At 42.2% G+C, this 19,747-nt stretch overlaps 1 protein-coding gene across 1 annotated transcript in view; it reads right to left on the bottom strand.

The window, feature by feature from the left end:
- Positions 1-19,050, bottom strand: part of smpd3 (sphingomyelin phosphodiesterase 3) — a 64,124-nt gene extending 45,074 nt beyond the window's left edge. Inside the window, exons 1-3 of the mRNA XM_050072227.1 lie at positions 18,341-19,050; positions 12,663-12,914; positions 11,576-12,533 (exon numbers count right to left, since the gene is read on the bottom strand). Of these exons, the coding sequence (XP_049928184.1) occupies positions 11,576-12,533; positions 12,663-12,914; positions 18,341-18,642 (1,512 nt within the window). The 5' untranslated portion in view covers positions 18,643-19,050. The remainder of the gene's footprint in view (positions 1-11,575; positions 12,534-12,662; positions 12,915-18,340) is intronic.
- Positions 19,051-19,747: the final 697 nt, after the last annotated feature.

Below are 19,747 nucleotides of genomic sequence, written 5' to 3' on the forward strand. Positions count from 1 at the left end.
ACGACATCTATTGCACGTCTGTCCGTCCTGGAAGAGGGATCCCTCCTCAGTTGCTCTTCCTGAGGTTTCTACCGTTTTTTTCCCCGTTAAAGGGGTTTTTTGGGGAGTTTTTCCTTATCCGCTGCAAGGGTCATAAGGACAGAGGGATGTCGTATGCTGTAAAGCCCTGTGAGGCAAATTGTGATTTGTGATATTGGGCTTTATAAATAAAATTAAAATTGAAATTGAAATTGAATTTGACTCCAGTAGACTTGCTCTCAATGTACTAGAATTGACAGAAATACTCAAATTTAGGCAAGTTAGGCAGATTTCTAATTGTCTGTCAGCTCTATGCAGAGTCTAAACAGTAGCCTATGTATGTGGCCGACGGTGTTGGGAGCATTTATACTTGTCATTCTGCAGATACACCTCCAAAACACAATTTGGTGGTGGGGTTTCTGTGAAGTGCTGTAAAGTTTGACCAATTCAAACACACCCAAAACACACATTTAACGTGGCTTAATAGCGACAATTTCAAACACAAATACACAAATTGGCTTCACTATAATTTGCACAGACAAAACATTTTTCTTTTGCTGGACACATTTTCCCCATAAACTCAACATGCTAATGTTATTAGCACAAGCTTGTGGCATATTACATTGTGTAAATTAGCCTAGCAGCTAGCAGAATTTTTCCTCTCCTCATATGAAGCCAAGGAGAACAGCAACATTTAACAAAGGTAATGTATTAAAATTTGTCAGAATTACAACTCACAAGGTTCACCAACAAAACAACTGTCTCATACTAAACACATTTTTCCCACAATACAGCATGCTAACATTATTAGCACAAGCCTATGACATTTTACAATGTGTAAATTAGCCTAGCAGCTAGTGGATTTTTTCTCTCCTCATATGAAGCCAGGGACAACAGCAACATTCAACAAAGGTAACGTTATAAAATTCATCAGTTACAACTGACAAGGTTCGCCAAGAACAACTGTCTAACATTAATTACCTTTTCCCCACAAATACAACATGTTATTGTTAGCACAAGCCTATGACATTTTACAATGCATTAGCCTAGCAACTAGCATATAGTCCGGATAAATCACACATAAATCACACACAGGACTTAAAATGCTGTTTTGTGGGGACTTTATTGTCTTATAAAATAAACAAGAGGTTTGCATCGCCAAGAAGTGCGGTTACATTTTTGAGCAGGTGCATCTCAGGCTCAAGTCAGGCTATGCAATAGGGTTCACATCTATGCTCAGCCTATGCTGAGGGTACGCTGTCGATTTGACGCAGAAGTATAAATACTGCTTAAGGAGAATTACCTTGTATTATATTATTTGCTTTCCTTCTCTGTTGGTTGGGAATATAAGCAGCTTGCACTGAGACATGTACCTGCCAGCTTGCTGACAGCCAGCTTGTCAGGGGGACCTAAAATGCCCTCATATGCAAGAAGGTGGTGAGACAGGGAAGTGAGACCAGCTTGTAAGCTGCAGTGACAGTCAGCAGGTAGCAGTGCAAACAGGATGAGACTGTCAGCATGCAAGCTGTGATGGAGTGTGTCTTTATTAGAGCTGATACACGTAAGGGCATGTATGGCCACAAACAAATAGATTTACTCACACATACAGGTACTTGTCATCAGCATCAGGTCACATAAAGCCAATCTGTCCAAGCAGGAACTGGATCCCATCCAGACTCAGATCCTGACAGTCACAGTGCGTGGCTGATAAATGAACTTGCAGACTGTCAACACTCATAATGTGGCACACATGCGTGCGCGCGCACACACACACACACACACACACACACACACACACACACACACACACACACATCCGCTTCTCACTTTATCACTGATTCATTGCACATTGCACAGGAAACTTAACAGAATGTCCCACTGATAGGAGGCGGAGCGGCAGGAAAAACTCCACAAATTATACTTTTATGATATTTTCAGTGTTCCCAAGTATAAAGACGGTCACCACTGGAACAACAAATACTTCCACAAAACTAATGGCATGCCCATCACCCTCAGCTGTATTTCAGTGTTTTGTGCTGATTAGCATATGTTAGCATGCTAACACACAGAACTAAGGGCTCATTTATGCTCAACATTACAAATGGAGATGGGCACGCTCAGAGCCTTCTGTCCGTACTCTGCATTCATTTCATTTGTATTTGTGCATGTTTTCTGAAAGCTTACAGGTACAGACAAAACAAAGCAGTACCACCAGAGATCATGGAATCAGTGTAGCATAGTCCAAGCAAGATCCAAATGTAGGAGACAACAAAGAAATTCAAATAATGGCGGAATGGAATGAATTGGTAATAAAGTGAAAAGAATTCTCTGTCCATGTCAGGATGTGTAAAATGGCTGCACAGATCACTGCTGTCTACAATGGTGCCTCTGTTTATAGGTACAATATTACAACCTCCTCCATTGCTGTCTCATTTGTTGGTGTCAAAACTTGACTTCGCCCTCTCTTGTCATCTATTTGCTGTATCTATGCCATCATAAAGGACACATGGAAGTATGAGGGCAGTGATATTTACGTTTGAAGCAAATCTATTTTCAAACAAAAAGGAGTAAATGAGCCTTAAGATGGTTAACGCAGTGAATTTTGTAAACAGCAGTGTTGCTGCCTAGTCTGTACCAAAAACCCCGATCTGTTCAAGATCTGGTGTAGATTATTTTGAGCTTTTGCTGGACATGCTGACATACGTGATCAGCGTGTTGTGTCATTTCCGGTGTTTCTGTGAGAGCGTCCCTTTGCTGCTCTAGCGAACTCCTATCAGCTTGTTTTCTGTTTTTCCTCACTTCAGTTGCTTAACATCTACTTCACCCACACTAGTTCTGTTTAAGCACTTATAGCTCTCCTCTTTCTAACGACTTTCTTTTTAATCTTAGCTGTTGTTTGCACGTTATTAGCCTTGTTAGCTACATTAGCTTAACACTTAGCGATGGCTTCTCCTTCTCCTGCTCTTTCTTGCTCGGTGTGCCAGATGTTCAGTTATGCCTCTGCCTCCTTTAGCGACAGTGGTAAATGTAACAAGTGTAGTTTATTTGCTGCGTTGGAGGCGAGGCTTAGTGAATTGGAAGTGAATTGCACCATGGAAAATCACTCGGTAGCTGCGGTAATTAGCCAGCCTCCTGTAGCCAGTGCGGAGCCACATAGCATAGCCTCTGCTAGCAGTCCCCCGGTAACCCCCGTGCAGCCGGGAGAAGCGTAGTACCAAGCCGAAGCCCACGGTTCACCACCAGCCTGTTCATGTTTCCAACCGTTTTTCCCTACTCAGCGACACACCCGCTGAGGAGAAAACTCTGATCATTGGCAGCTCTATTTTGAGAAACGTGAAGTTAGCAACACCAGTGGCCATAGTCAAATGTATCCCTGGGGCCAGAGCAGGCGACATTGAGTCAAATTGGCTGGCTAAGGCTAAACTTAGATTTAATAAGATTGTTATTCACGTCGGTGGCAATGACACCCGGTTAGGCCAATTGGAGGTCACAAAAATTAATGTTACGGTGTGTGAATATGCCAAAACTATGTCGGGCCCCTCCCAAATCTGACCACTGATGAGATGTTTAGCCGCTAGTCATCATTTAATCGCTGGCTGTCCAGGTGGTGTCCAGCAAACGATGTGGGTTTTGTTAATCGTTGGCAAACTTTCCGGGGAAAACCTGGTCTCATTAGGAGAGACGGCATTCATCCCACTTTGGATAGAGCTGCTCTCATATCAAGAAACCTGGCCACGTTTATTAGTAATTCAAAACCCTGACAACCCAGAGTTGAGACCAGGAATCAGATTGGCAGTCCTACACGCTTCTCTGAGCTTTTACTGCAGTTACCCACCCATAGTTTTATACAAACGGTGTCTGTCTCCCGACCACCTAAATGATCTAAATCTAAAATTAAACAAAGAGGAGTTGTGCATAACAACCTAATAACAATAAAAATGAAAACCTCTTCTGTGACAGAAGCCCTAAACCTAAACTAGATTATAATTCCTTTGAAAGCCTTGCTCTTAGTCTTTTATTTGTTATAGTGTACTGGGCTCCTGGCCCGTATTCTGAATTTGTATCTGAATTTTTATTGAAGAGTTTTTATCCATTTTCTGATAGTTTTTTACTAACCTATATACTACAACAGTATAATAAAATCCTGAAATTATGGCTTTTAGTTTTGGTGTGCCACCCCAAGATTTTAAGTGGCCCCATCTGGCCACAACTATGAAAAATTTCTGGAGGCGCCCCTGGTCGTATGCTGTAAAGCCCTCTCAGGCAAATCGTGATTTGTGATATTGGGCTTTAGAAATAAAATTGATTCATTGAATGACATGCCGTTCTGCCATTCTTTGACTGACTTAATTGAATTTTGGGAGGCCCAATCACCTTGAGTTGAAGACCAGTGAAAATACATAATAGAATGGAGAATGTGGGAGGGGACAGTTAAAGGCGCCGTATGTAAGAATGTGGCCAAAACGGTTACTGCACTCAAATTCAAAAAGAATGTGGCCAAAACGGTTACTGCACTCAAATTCAAAATACTGTCGCGAGTCGTGTCCGCCCCCCTCCCCTACAGATTCGAGGTTGCTGGACAGCGGCATGCTGGAGACTGATTTGATCTTCGGTTTTCCACCGGACCGTTCGAGCAAGTCCGGCTTCTCTGCTGCTAACGCTGCTGCCGGGATACGGCGGAGGAGGAGCTGGCTGCTAATGCTATGTACATAGCATTTAACGTTTGTTTTTCAAAAAAATCAGTTGGGTCGATGACCCACCTGCACATGGGCTACAATGTATGATCGAAAATGAATAACAGTTAAAAGTATTCGAAATGTCCATCCCCGTCTAGCTATGATGCTAGTTAGCCAACTTTGGCTAAAGCTTACCTGTCGAGGAGAAGAGTAGCCACTTCGACATCTGATTTCAAATTCTTCTCTGCTTTCAACCGTCTCCACCATTCAAAAGCATCTCCTATATAGACAACCGTCTCCACCATTCAAAAGCATCTCCTATATAGACCCTCGCTTTGCCTCGAGTTTTGTCTTGGGGATTTTGGGAATCATATCGAGGTCGTTTGGGTTTAGTCGCACCGTCAGCCATTGTAGATCAGTCGTAACTGTAACTGATGCTGAGACTCTACTGACTGCGTGACTGGTAGACGGCGGTGGGTGGCGCAACAGGCCAAAACACAAATTCAAAACATAAACATGATTTGCAGACTGTAAAAATTTTTTTTAAATGCAAATATTCTGGTTGTACTATTGTTGTCGGTGAGATCAGTATGTTATATGAACATTATTCCTTAGTGTCTGTGACATATTAGGATGATTTTATGACTATTTGCTTTAGATTTCTTACATATTGCTCCTTTAATGCAAGGGAACATCTTGTCCACAACAGTCTTTTGGTCTGTGTTGCATCTGAATAATTACTTCTAAACATCTATCCAAATGTCAAAAATATAATTACGTCTGATGAATGTAAGCAGTAAACTTAAATTTTCAGCTGCAAATAATCCTATAAACCATGTTATTGTGTTTATCATCACTGTGTTTTCAATATGATATATAAGCACATATGTGGAATTATGCTAACTTCTCAGCAACATGGAATGCTCTTTCCACACAGTGGGAGATGTGGAATGGAATATCAACAAAAAGTGTCACATTTATGAAACAGGCATTTGGGAAAAAATGAATGGCATAGTGGCACAAATGTTCATGTCCCCAGTGATATGCTAAGGAGATTGGATGACAATTGCTTTTATGTTAAGGAGGGGACTGCCCATTGCTCTGAAGGGCTGTCTCTCCAATGGCTAATAATTATACAGAGTGACATCATCAGACCTTCATTTGTTTTCGGGATATTGAGCTGTTGTGAAATGGGGCATTGTTTGGACTAAGGCCTCAGGATTAAGAGCCGTCAGAACAATGGCATGATGGTGAGATGACAAAGGAACGCAAAAGCTATAGCTCCATTAGCAGCTAATGCTGGTAGTTCAGTGGGTGCAGGAGGAGCCAAGAGTGGTGAGGCCGTGATGTGGAGGGTTTCATAGAAGAACAGTTCCTCCAAACTTCATATGTCAAAAGCTACAGTCCAATGTCTTTGTTGACACCTGAGGATAACAGCATGTAGGCAAGCTGTTCTCATTCAACATGTTTACATCCCAAGTTGTCACATTATATCATGCTTCCATCACAGATGCTGTCCGGCCGACCAGTGGTGTATCATAACTCTGCAAAGGATTTCGTCTGGCCATGTTACAAACTGATGCCAGCCGGCGTAGTATCATACTTCTGCAAAAGGTGGCCTTTGGCATCTGTGTCTGACGCCTAAATCACTTGCAAAGTGACGGTATTAGACGACTCTGGAATGAGAATGGGCTGCCTGATCAGAAAGCATCTGACATTTGGGCTCCATTGGCTAGCGACTAGGGCAGCCTAACGCAGCAGCCTTCAGTGGTTTCAATGGACTTCTCTAACACTGTATGGTGAGTGATTTGCAGCTGTGCAATGAAGTATGATGTGAAAAAACAATGACTGTATGGAAAAAGCACACATAACCTCCAATATGACCGTTCATGGTCGGTGATTGGGTATGTATCAGATTTATGACTGCATATCTGATTGAAAAAAAAAAATCAGATTTCTGTGTCCACACTACCCTGAAAAAATTTGATCTGTGTAACATGAGAGCAAAAAAAAAAAAAGCTTTTTGTTCTTGCAGTAGGAAGAACGTGTTTTGCAATATGAAGACTTAGCCATAGTACGGTAATTAATGCTGACAGCTGGCAGATCATTTCAACTCTGACTATCTGTCCCTCTTTCACCTTCTCGATTCACATCACACTCTCTTTCACAAATGTATAATAGGCTAATTTGGTATAAATAGACTTATTGGGCAGATTAAATTACCACCTTGAGGAAAGTTACAGATACTGGCATCAGAGATGACACGATTAGCTTTCAGCTCATACAGCACCTAGCAGTGATTAGAGCTGAAACACATTTCTGCTGCAAGAAAAGCAGAAAGTTAGGTCCACGGTGACATTTACATCTGATTCAGCTCAGTTTGAAATAAATCTACAAAAAAAGATATTTTCCTTATTACAACCGCAATGTGAATAGGAAGACAAAATCTCAAAAACTACTCCAGTAGGTGTGGGAATCTCCAGGCACCACTAGATTTGATTCGATTACGATTCAGAGAGTAATGCTTCGATAATAAAACGAGTATTGATGCATCACAATGCATCAAAATATTTGATTTCAACACATGATTTATTTTTCTCTCTTTTTTAAATAGGCTATAGCATATTGTATTTCAGGTGATCCATAATTAAATAAACACATTATTTTACTTGCATACAGTGTGGCTCTTGTTCAGGTCCCTTTCCCCTTCAACCTGCCTCCATACCCTCACTTTTGAACCAAGGGGTGCCAGATGGATTGTATACATCTCCAGATGCCATTGCTTGTCCATTGTGGGATATAACCACAGTTTTATTTCTCAAAAAAAAACAAAAAAAAAAACATTAAGTGCAATCCCTGCTGCGGGAATCTCATCCTCATACTTACAGCGTGAGATACAATTAACAATCTGAACATGGCGTCCCTAAACGAAAGCAATTCTTAAAACGACAGCGTCCTGCCAGGCACCAACAGTGAGAAATGCTACATTTTTTTTTTTGCAAAATAGACAGCGCAACAGCGCCTTCTACTGCCTTAAATAGGTATCTGCCTTACATAACATATGGGATATACACACGCGTAGGCTCCAGTGTTTACATAGCCTACTGTAATATTTCCCCAGAAACGGTATGCATTTCACATTCTATTCAATGATATATGGTCCGCATCCTTTTTATTAAAAAAAGTTAACTGCATTTATGAATTAATTAATTAAGCTGAAAGCACCTTACAGCCTCCTGTGTGTATAAGAAAAACATGAGGGGGCCGCTGTGTTGTTATTTACGTAATGCCAGCAGAGGAGCTGCGAGCAGCCTCTCTTTCCGTTAGCGCTGGTGAAAGCCAGGAAACTGGGCAGGCCTGGCATTGGATTTTTAAGGTAAAACAGACTGAGCAGAAAGTTATTTTCTTCACCACAGAGGTGTTTTTATTTGGTAAATGCTGCAGCATGTGTTGGTCAGCTGGTTTACATGCTGATAGCTGCTTCTCTCATTATTTTAGTCTCTGGTTGATGGCGTAGGTAAGTATTTACAATATACCTCATGTTTGCCGCTGCAACTGGTGTCTTTTGTAAGGATGAACTTACACGTTAACTTAGGCTCGTCTGTACTGTAGACTGTCCTGGTGCTACACTGACTTCGCAGTTGAGTCTTGCCTCTTTTGTTCCATCAGCATCATATTATGAGCAAACATTTACATAATCAATGATTGACATTTGTGAATCGATGCCAAATTGTTCACGTCCGCATTGCGATGCATCTAAGAATCGATTTTTCCCCCACCCCTAGAAAACAGTGAGGAGAAAATTCATGTTGTCTAATTCTTTTGACTCAAAATCATTGTCCCACATTCCAAAAGCTGGCTGTCTAAATATAGACTGGGATATTAGTTATGGCATTTGTTGAGCTGGTCTCTGCACTGACCTCTCAGCAACTCTGAAACTAATTTGTGAAACCACAGCAGAACGACAAAAAGGCTGTCTGTTTCAACACCTTTTACAGAAGTTGTTGGAGCAGTCACATTTTGTCATGGTAGAATTTGATTGAACATATTACTTTAGGGCACCTATGCATGCTATTGTGACAATTTTTTTGTATGTTTTGCTATGAAAAGCAGTGCAGCCAAATGCATACATATCCCTCGTATTTTGAAAGGCTGTGATCACATGACCAATGCGCTGATGGCATTAAACAAGGAAGCAGTCCCGGGCACTTGTAAGGAGGTAGGTCAGGGGGGTGGATGGGTCACAAAAAAACATACTTTCGCCTGGGACTTTCCCCTGGAATTGCTTTTTTGGATCCATGTGAACTTTGAGTCATTTTAAGGTACTTCCTCACCATGTTACCTAGCCACAGTAACCTTTATTGCCTAAACCTGACCTCTGTAACTTTATATTAATTACATAACTTTACATAAAGGACGTAACATCATTTGTGGGGCGCAAAAAATAAAAGAAATTTTACTATTGTTTAAATTTCTTATATTTTCACGTATCTTTCCTCTCTTGCAAGGAGCACCTGTAACATAAATAATTTCCCCTCAGGGATCAATAAAGTATTTCTGATTCTGATCAAATCCATAGGATAGCCTATATGAACTGTTGTGCATGCATTCTTCATAGGATATCATATGAACCATACTATGACAAAACGTTGACCTATGTGTACTTGCAGGGGAAAAAAATAATTTATTGCTTTACTGATTATGTAGTAGTCATTCTTTAAAGGAATATGTCAACATTTTGGGAAATGCACTAAATTGTTTTCTTGCAATATGAGCCTGGATTCTGCAGATGGCTAGCTTAGCTTAGCATAAGGCTTAGAAGCATGGGAAACTACTGGCCTGGCTCTGTCCATAGGTTTAAAAAACCCCCAAAACATTATAGGGGATCTGTGGACATTTTTGAAACATTGATATTATTCTTGGGGCTATGTAACATGATGTACAAAATACTGCAACCTGCTTATGTATGCACACTTTGTGAGTGCACGCTGGGAAAACCTAGGTAGCAGCTTCATCACTGTAAATACTAACTGCCTGCTTGTGGCAATATGAATGGAGTGTAGACTTTCAACATTTGCAATATATCTACTTTGTGTTAACAATTAACACTTAGCCTATCAGACAGGGTAATTGTGTTATACCTTCCTGACTTCTTTTGTCTTCTAGTAATTATAATTTATGCAAGTGCTGTCCATTGGAAGGAATCCACGACAGGATTTCAGGGCATGTTGTGACAGCTAGCTAGTTGTAATGTCGTAAATATCATTGGAATCGCAGAGTCCTTTTACCTTCTTGTTGTGGTTTTGTTGTTTGTTATTTTTTCATAAATTCTGATTTCATTTACCGTTCCAAGTCTTTATCAGTATAATTTCTCTATTATTCACATCTGTGCTTGGTCATAAAAAAGCCAGCCGCTGCTTGGATTTGATGCTTGTCTGTTCCTGGTATTAAGGCACAGATGCAATTTGAAACTTCACATTTTATTTTAATTGGATTTCAGAAAATGTGCAATATTACATGTTTTACTTGGTACATCAAATGTTATAAGTTATTGCCCATTTTGTATTTTTTGACCGCTCTAAGCACCTATACCGTCAAAATCCAAGCGGTGGTGACTAACTTGACCGGTTTTCATTTAACTAACTAGCTAGCTACCAAACACAAAATATGCTTTGACTGAGTAGGATGACTGTCTCAACATGCCCTTAAATCCTGTCCAGGATTTCTCTGTTCCAATGGACAGCGCTTGCTTAAATCATAACTACTGGAAGATAAAAGAAGTCAGAAAGGCATGACACAGTTTCCATGTCTAATAACTGTTATTGTTAAATGGATTCAGAAAGTAACAGTATGTTTATTTAATATTGTTGAAATTCTATACTCCATTCATATCACCACTGACAGGCAGTTACTGTTGAACCAAAGGATGTACTAAGACAACTGGATACAGCATTTAACGCATGGCCCTGTTTATTCCTATGAAAGTTACCCAGTGGCACACGAAGCCAAAATGGTTTAAGTGCCACATAATGACCCGAATGATCTGAGGATGACTGCCACTACTTCTGCACTATGCGGCCCACAGAGCAAGCACACCAGAGACTTACAGAGGCTGAGTGCAGAGTGCGGCCAAGAAATTAACACTGCCAGCCTAATGGCTAACTTCTGGTTTAGCGCTCCCCTACCTTGAATAGGGATAAAATTATTTTAATTTTGTGGCTCTTCAAGACTTTCCAATGCTATCAGACCGAATGGATCAAATCCTGATAGTGGAACGAGTTGTTTTGTGTGCGTTGTGATGCTCTGTTTTGCTACTATGAAAATGGGCTTTGACGCACAGCGAACTTCCTGGGGGCCTGGTTGAACCTGATGACAATGCTATTAAGTGGTATCCTGGAACACCCTCGCAATATGCACATACATGAGGAGGTGCCAGTATTTTTTCCATTATGTTATACAGCCTCTAGAATAATACCAAAGTTTTAAAAATGACCACTTTCCCCCTTAACTCATTATATCTGGCTTAATTTGGTATGTACAAAAAGGTTGAAAATGTAGAGTTGTTGTTTTAGCAGGGTTATGTGCTAGACGATTTGTTGGCTGGGCATAGAGACTTCCTGGATGTTTGTTGTCAGTGTGAGATTGTCTCAACAAGTTGTTTGGGACAGAGCCAGGGTAGCTGTTTCCTTGTTTACAGTTTTTATGCTAAGCTAAGATAATCATCCTCTGCCTCTAGTTCCTTATTGAGCGGATATGAGAGGGATATCAATACTGTCATCCAAGTCTTGGCAAGAAAGCAAACAAAAAATGTCAAACTATTTGTTTATATATGACAAGGATTTTGCATTATGAAGTAGAGAAAGTAGAGTAAAAATTCTGACCTTGGCAAACAGTGCCCCCTTAGCTGCCAGTGCGTCCTCCCCCTTCCCGTTGGGGTAGCTCTCGAACCGTGCATCCAGGATAGGGTAGCGGCTGGCCAGCAGTAGCCCACTGTTCAGGAATTTAAACCTTGAGCAGCAGCCTTTCCAGCCGTACTGGCCAACATCACTCAACACAAAGGGGAAGTAGCGATGCAACTGTCGCCGCAGTCTAGTCGTCGATCCGTGGTCAAAAACTTCTTGCAGAGCCAGGAAATCCAAGTTGGCAGGGAAAAAGGCAGAGATCTCGTGGTCAAATGTCTCATCTCCATGGCGGCGTTTTCGTCCAGGCCGTTTAAAGACTGATGTGCGAGGGACGTGAGAGAGAGTGTTATTGGAGGATATCCCTACACCACCGTCACCACCATGGTAACGAGTGAGGGATTCCCTGGAGGCAGTCATGCTTCCTGTGTCTCCCCCTGCCAGCTCCCCAGGCCGATGGTTCCCTGTTTCGGCCTCCTCTTCCTGTGGGTCCGGCTCTGGGGCGCTGATGCTGATTTGAACCCCTGAGGTGTGAAGTGGACAGTCTGGGGATGTTTTTGTCTGGGTCCCTTCTCCATGCATGGGACAGTCATAATAGCCTTGGCCACTCTGAGCCCCCGTGGAATGCATGGGGCAGTCTGGAGCCTCTCCTGAGCTGTGAACAGGACAGTCTGAGCTGCTGTTAGTCCCTGCAGGGTGAAGGGGGCAGTCTGCTGTTGCGTCTGCTCCATTTGGGTGGAGGGGGCAGTCAGAGGAGCCCTGGTCTCCTGCAGAGGGGTGAACAGGGCAGTCGGTGGCACCTGAGGGGTGAACAGGGCACTCGGTGAGGGGTTCGGTTTCAGTGTCAGCTGGGCCGTTGGTGGTGTGTGTTAGGTCTGGACGCTGGTCCAGAGAGGAGGTACGACGGAAACCTGTGGCAAGGCTGCTGAAGGATGCCGCACTGATGAATGAAACAGGAAGAAAGTGAATAAGGTATTCAAAATGTATTTAATTGATATACACAACAATAACAAGGTTTTTACTACTGCTGAATAAAGCTGATTAAAGTCAAAGAGCAAGATCTCTTTACCTTATGGAAGTGTTGGTAGGTGAGTCGATGTAGATTTTAATCTGAGGCCGACTTGCGCCATTGCGGATCCTCTTCCCCACCTCCCTGGCTCTCCTGTGTGTGTCTGACAGGTTGTTGAACCTGGCCAGGGAGTCTGGCAGCAGACATACATTGGCACTGCAGAAGCAGAAACTTCTGCCCTGTGGCCTCCATTCCCCAACGCCAAAAGCCCCTGGTCCAGCCTGGCCCTGCTCAGCCTGGTATTTGTCTGGTCTGCACAAGGGAAGCAATAAAATACTATATCAACTCAAACAGAAGCTCTGAAGTACCCAAATAGCCCCCCATAATGTATGAAAAGAATAATTTGGTTTAAGGAAATGCATTTATTCACTTTCTGATTGAGAAGATAAATACCACTCTCATGTCTGTATGCTAAATATGAAGGTAAAGCAAGCAGTCAATTAGCTTAGAAACAGTTCAGTGGCACACACAGTGAGAAAATAAATTGAAGGAGAGTAATTATATGCACATCACGTAGGTGCAAGGTTATCAAATATCAGCTTCAGACTTATTCCATGTTATAGAATTTTAATAAAGACAGCGTTTTCATCCTACTTGTGCGCAGGCGTTTCCTTATCTTCATATGAGAAAATAAAAAAAAAAGAAACAAAAACTCGAATCGAGTAAATGATTTCTGTTGACCTGTACTGGTGATCAGTAATAACAACAAAACTTTGTTTTATACAAGTCCTCTGTACCCCAGTCTCCTTGATCTACAGTAGCCTGCATGTGACATAAACATGGCAGTATAAAACCCTGCCTTGTGCATGAAAAGGTGTATGCTTGACCCTTAAATGGGATCAAGTACAACAATTTACTTACTGACTTAAATCACTGACTGAGCAAGTTATATGTATTTACATGATAACGAAAGGTAATTTTATAATTAAAACACATTTCAACATGCCATCTGCCACCCTCCACAGATATTGTGAAATAGTGCAGTTTATCTGACAAGGGTCAGGTGTGCGATACTCAGAACTCAGTGCCGTTAATGTTAAAGTGTGAGGCGGACTGCAGCCTGATTAGCTAAGTCAGAATACCTCAGTACAAAAAGAGCAAGAAAATGACAGGAGCAGAGAGGTGATGGACAAATACCTGATGAAAAAATGTGATGAAGTAGCAGGTATGACAGGCAGAGCTTAAGGTGAGAAGTGAGGCGTAGTACAAAGTTACAGTGAAGTCATTAAACTAAAGGACACAAGGCGGTTACAGGTTGCCACTCCGAAATATCGCCATTCCAAAGGGTCGCCACTGCGAAATGTCGCCATTCTGACGGTTCGCCATTCCGATTTCCAAAGGGTCCGCCATTCTGAATTCTGGTCCCTAAGTCCTGACAGTAAGCTATGGCGAGCCTGTAGAAGCCGTATTTCCCATGCGTGTCAGCGATTTTCACCGGTGATGCATGCGAGTAATTCAGGCTGACATTACTACCTGTTTTTCAGCTAACTCCTAAGGTAATTTTATTAAAAAGCATAGCATATATGCCCACAGTAAGTTATTATTATTATTATTATTATAATTATTATTATTATTATTGGCTCTTACAAGAGTGGGCTATAATGAGTACCGGTCCATCAAATCACAGCATCGGTAAGAGGACACGGAATTGTGTGCGCTTTTACGCACGGGNTATTATTATTGGCTCTTACAAGAGTGGGCTATAATGAGTACCGGTCCATCAAATCACAGCATCCGCGGTAAGAGGACACGGAATTGTGTGCGCTTTTACGCACGGGTCTGGGCGATCATGGATATTTGATGTGGGAAAGATGTAGCCAGATGTATTACATGTTTTTAAGTGGCACTGAGATACGTGACTCGTCTGTCCGTCCGTCCGTAGCATGAGTCATGTGCGCCACTTCACCACCAAGGTGTGATTTTTCAGCGAACTCCAGGGACGCACGCGAGTAATTCTGGTGAACTCCAAGGTCCTCTGGTAATTTTTAAGCTCATATCACAGTCATTATAAAGGCTACATACACATGCTATATCTTGTTTTTTTTCGGGACAATCTGGGCTAACCAGATTTGCCATTATTACATGTCCTTCTATGTGCCTGTATTTTATATTAATTTTCATATCAATGAAATGAATGCCTCAATGTATATGGTGACTACGGCCCTGTCATGCATGCATAATTAGGCTACAGTTGTCTGGGTGCACAATGGTGAAGTGCGCTGGTCTTGTCATACAAAGTTTGAGTGTCAACTGGACAATATGGAGATATTTGCATCTTGAAAGCCGGACTACAAATGTGGATAGACAGGGAGAAACACATGCAAGTCTGAGACGTGGTAAGATACTATATGTATATGTATATATACTATATGAAGTGACTGATAACAAGATCTGTATAATGGGTTGTAAAGAAATTCATCAGGTTTTTATTTTGTAGACAATTTATCTGGATTTATAGCATGATGGGATGACAGCACAATGATGTGTATGGTATCACTGGGAAGCTCTAGTCCTGCACTTTCATGTGATATGCGTGGCATTTCTGTGCACCCCTGCATTCGCGAGTAGTCCATCCAAGAGTAATGTGTGTGCAGAGCTGTATAAAAGCTCTGTTATACATCATTTTAGTGTAATTTTATCTTTGTTTTTCGCTGTGAAAACATTGGACTACCGACAAGTGCTTGGTTTTGTCGGAAAGGTACGGTTCCGCTGTTTCATGTGATATGCGTGGCTTCTCACTGTGATGCACGTCAGAAAGAAGAAGAAAGAAGAAAATCCATAGAGAAGAACAGGTGTGAATTTGGACGCACTGTGTGTCGTTCGGGCCCATAGGGTTAAAAAGCATAGCATATAGGCCACAGTAAGTTCTTCTTCTCCTTCTTCTTCTTCTTATTAGGATATTATTATTATTATTACTAATATTATTAATATTAGTAATAATATTAGTAATAATGTATAAGGATCCCCATGCTGGGTGTGGATGAAGGGCCTACCTTTGAAAATGTTGTCCGCCTGCCCGTAATCCCTAATGGCTGGCCTGCCCATAACATTTAATAAGCCCTTATTGCACTGTAGGCCACTAAGAAATCTGAGTAACAGGGAGAGAGTGCTGCTGTTTCACATCAAACAGAGCTGAATTCAGTACTTCAAAGTTCGTGGTAACGATGGATAGCCACTTTTGAGTGATTGATCCTGGCAGCTAGAAGCCAGACCAATGAGCAAAATTATTTATGGTAGACAAGTAGAAAAGTATACTCAGAAGAAATCTGCCAAGTGACCAAGTGGCTGCCCAGGCAGATCGACGCCACTTTTCTATATATCAGCAGGTGTAATGCTGTGCATTTCAGAAGCATCCAAGACTCTTTCATTAACAGAGTCACGGAATGTTGCACAGAGCAGAGCGAATTTATGTGCTAATGTGCACTGTATATGAAATATGGATACAATCTAATTATGAGGAAAACACAAATCTTTGATCAATGTCAGACATAACAGGACTTCAAGGGTAGCACAAAACAGACAAAAAATTAACCACTTAACTGGCTACTGATACAAATATCAAGGAAAATATCCAAATCAACAAAATCTGCAAGTCTACAAAATCAGGTAGGTAAACGTTATGCTCCTGAAACATTCCCTGCGTGGTATGACCATTCAGTAAACAGAACCATGTGGCAGCTATGGCAGCTGGTACATGTAATTTTGCCTGGTGGAATTGTCCCTCCAGGGTCGCTTACAGTTAAGATGGCAGCAAATATCACAAAAATGGGGATTTATTCATCTCTTATTGTGCCTTACTTTAGCTGATGATAAAATATCAGGTATGGAATTAATGAGAAGGAGGAGCTGGCGCAGCAGTGGACATGACAGAGGCCACAGCGAGAGATGAGAGACTTTGTTTTTTGATTGGGGGTACCGACTACGTAGTCAGTTTCACTCACTTTATCCCTCACACCATACAGCCCACAAAGCTTTGCCTGAAGAGCGGCACCAGGGATTGGAAAGAGAGTCAAAACTCTCTTTTTACAGATTTTTTTGTCAAATTTCTTTTTATCTTTTTCTGTGATGCAACAAGGGCGCAGTGAGGGCTGTCACACGCTTTATGCAAGCACTCCCTAAAGGAGCTCACACAGTCTTAACACATTTGGAGCACATTTAGAGCTAACGGTGTCTGAAATATGTTTTTCTTTGACCAACTGCAAAGACCGTGCATGGTGTCCCCAAACACAAGCTCTGCTGGACTGAAACCTGTGGATTCCTGCATGCTTTCTCGCGCAGCCAAGAGGAGGAGTGGTAACCCTTAATCCCAATGTTTCCCTGACACGAGACAGTATTTCTTCAGCATGGATTTTAATGTTTGATGGAAGCGTTCGAGTGCGCCCTGACACTGAGGATGAAACGCACTGGATTTTTGGTGTGTTATGGACAGGAAGACAATGACCTGGGCAAATAATTTTGACATGAAATTGGAATCTTGGTCTGTCTGGATGGATATTGGCAACCAAAACTGGAGAAAAACTGTACAAGGGCTTTCACTGGAATTGGCTGCAGCGGAGCAGGGGGAATCACCTGGTTCAGTTTACCGCTAACCTGACAGACGTGGCAGGAGCGACAGTTCTTTTTCACATCGGCTCATAAACCTGGCCAAAAGAAGTAACACAAGATGCAATGGTAAGTCTTTTAATTCCTAAATGAAATTGACTTGAAAAGGACTTGAGGGCGAAATCTCTGGGGCACAACCACCTGTTGGAATGAGTTCCAGCCAAGATCCCCCAACAATTTTCTCTGGGAAGACATCTCTTGAATTCTTACAGCAACATCAACTCCCATAGTTGTGAAAAGTGTACCGTTTTGCTTGCTGAGCACCATTTGTTGAATAAGACAGTTTTATCTCTCACAAACTCGACATAGGTTTGGTTGGCAGATTTTTCACAGGATCTGAAGTTTTGGTGATATGCCTCAGGAACCAACTCATATGCAAGGATCACAGTGGCTTTAACAACATCATAATCCAAACTCTCTTCAATAGACTTGTGCACACTTCCTGGGCTTTTCCCACTAATTTACACTGCAGGAGCAACCTCCACACATCTTTTGGCCACCCCAAAGTTGCAGCAATGTGCTCAAAAGCGTTCAAGTAAGAGTCTTACTCTTACTGGGTCTACGCTCTGAGTTAGAGTGACAGTGGGAGCGGACTGGCTGCTAAGGGCATGAGCGGCAGTGGCAGCCTCCGCCTCCACTCTCACATGCACACCCTTAGGGGTATGACCAGTCTGAGGCTGAAATTTTTCACCAACTTCTCTGATAACAAACTTTTATCTGTGCTTTGCGTATGTTCAGTGGGACAGAGACATCAAAGGATTTTGCAATCAAAAAACAAATCAGTCCAATTTAGAGAGGGGACATAGAATGATAGGGACACAGGCATTTGAAAGACCCCACCAAAACCACCCCAAACCATACATACACTCTCATTCTGTGGGAAACACTGTGGTGTGTCTGGGTGCCACGGCAGATACATAGGTAACAAAATAAGCAAGACATCAAAATTTTCAGAAAACTAGCACTAGCAACACCGGGAGCATGAGATGGAGCTACTAAATCTGTCATTGGTTAAATGACATGAAAACAAGAAGTAGAAAAAAAAAAAAAAAAACTTCACCAAGGTCCACACTAACCTGCAATAGGTGTACAAGTAGGGCTGGCGGACCACCTGCAGGGGAGCCCAGATGATGAAGCCCAGCAGTGCAAAGGGCAAGGAGGCAAGGAGGAGGAGCAGGTAAAGGGGTGCGGAAATCAGGACACACAAGGTAAGGAAGGAGCAGGGGTCCTGGGAGCGTTGGTGCTTTTCCAATGAGGTGGCCACGCAGGAGGCCAGGAGCCGGTCCAGGAGCCAGTAGCAGGGAAACACCAGGCTCCACGACAAGCCATCCAAGAAGTGCAGACAGGCACTGGAGTAAGGGGTGGTGTGGAGGACCATCTCTTTTCTTTTGCTATCTTTCTTCCTTTCGTCACTTTCTCCTCACCTCACGCTACACCCACATACACTACTTAAACAAGCAAACACAAATCTGTTCTAAAGATTACATAAACAGAAATAAATCAAAAATAAATCAGACTCAAATATAGACCCTCCCCCCTCCTTGGAGAGAGGTACACTACATGGTTTGGATGATTTTTATCTTCACAGACAACCTTGTCTCAGTATCACTACCCCTCCCTCAGCAATCACACCCTCTACAGGGGGGGGCAAGGAGCGCAGTCTGCAGGTAGGGGGTTTCCATGATGAGACGGTTTCCGTTGATGATGGATCTATGATTGCAAGGACTCCAACGACCTTGGGAGGGGGCAGCCATTAAACACCCTCAGGACCTGAAGAAAGTGAGCTGATCGATAGAATAATAGAGGAGGGAAATAGAGGGGGGTGGGGGGTGAAGGAAAAAGAGGCAGAAGATCAGTGACTGACTTGCTCTGATGTACTGTAAGCATGCTGGGAGCAAAATGAACCTTGTACATTTCCTAATGTTTGTCAACGTATAGGCCTAATGCATATACTGTGTGTTCCAAACAGGCAAAAACAAGACAATTCTGTTCATTGAGCGTTTTGGTATTTTTGAAGGCATCCAGCGCTGCTATGGCCTATTAAACCTTTATCAATCAATCAATTTTATTTATAAAGCCCAATATCACAAATCACAATTTGCCTCACAGGGCTTTACAGCATACGACATCCCTCTGTCCTTGGGACCCTCACAGCGGATAAGGAAAAACTCCCCCAAAAAAACCCTTTAACGGGGAAAAAAAAACGTTAGAAACCTCAGGAAGAGCAACTGAAGAGGGATCCCTCTTCCAGGACGGACAGACGTGCAAAAACGCGGGGAAAAAAATGGTAGAAACCTCAGGAAGAGCAACTGAGGAGGGATCCCTCTTCCAGGACGGACAGACGTGCAATAGATGTCGTACAGAACAGATCAACATAATAAATTAACAGTAATTCCGTAAGTCTGTCCTTTAAAGTATTAAATCAGATCTTATCCAAATAAGGAGAAATAAAGTACATTACTCTGAATCTATTGAGTTAAACA

Source organism: Epinephelus moara, chromosome 20, assembly GCF_006386435.1.
Source record: "Epinephelus moara isolate mb chromosome 20, YSFRI_EMoa_1.0, whole genome shotgun sequence".
Classification (NCBI taxonomy): Eukaryota; Metazoa; Chordata; class Actinopteri; order Perciformes; family Serranidae; genus Epinephelus; species Epinephelus moara.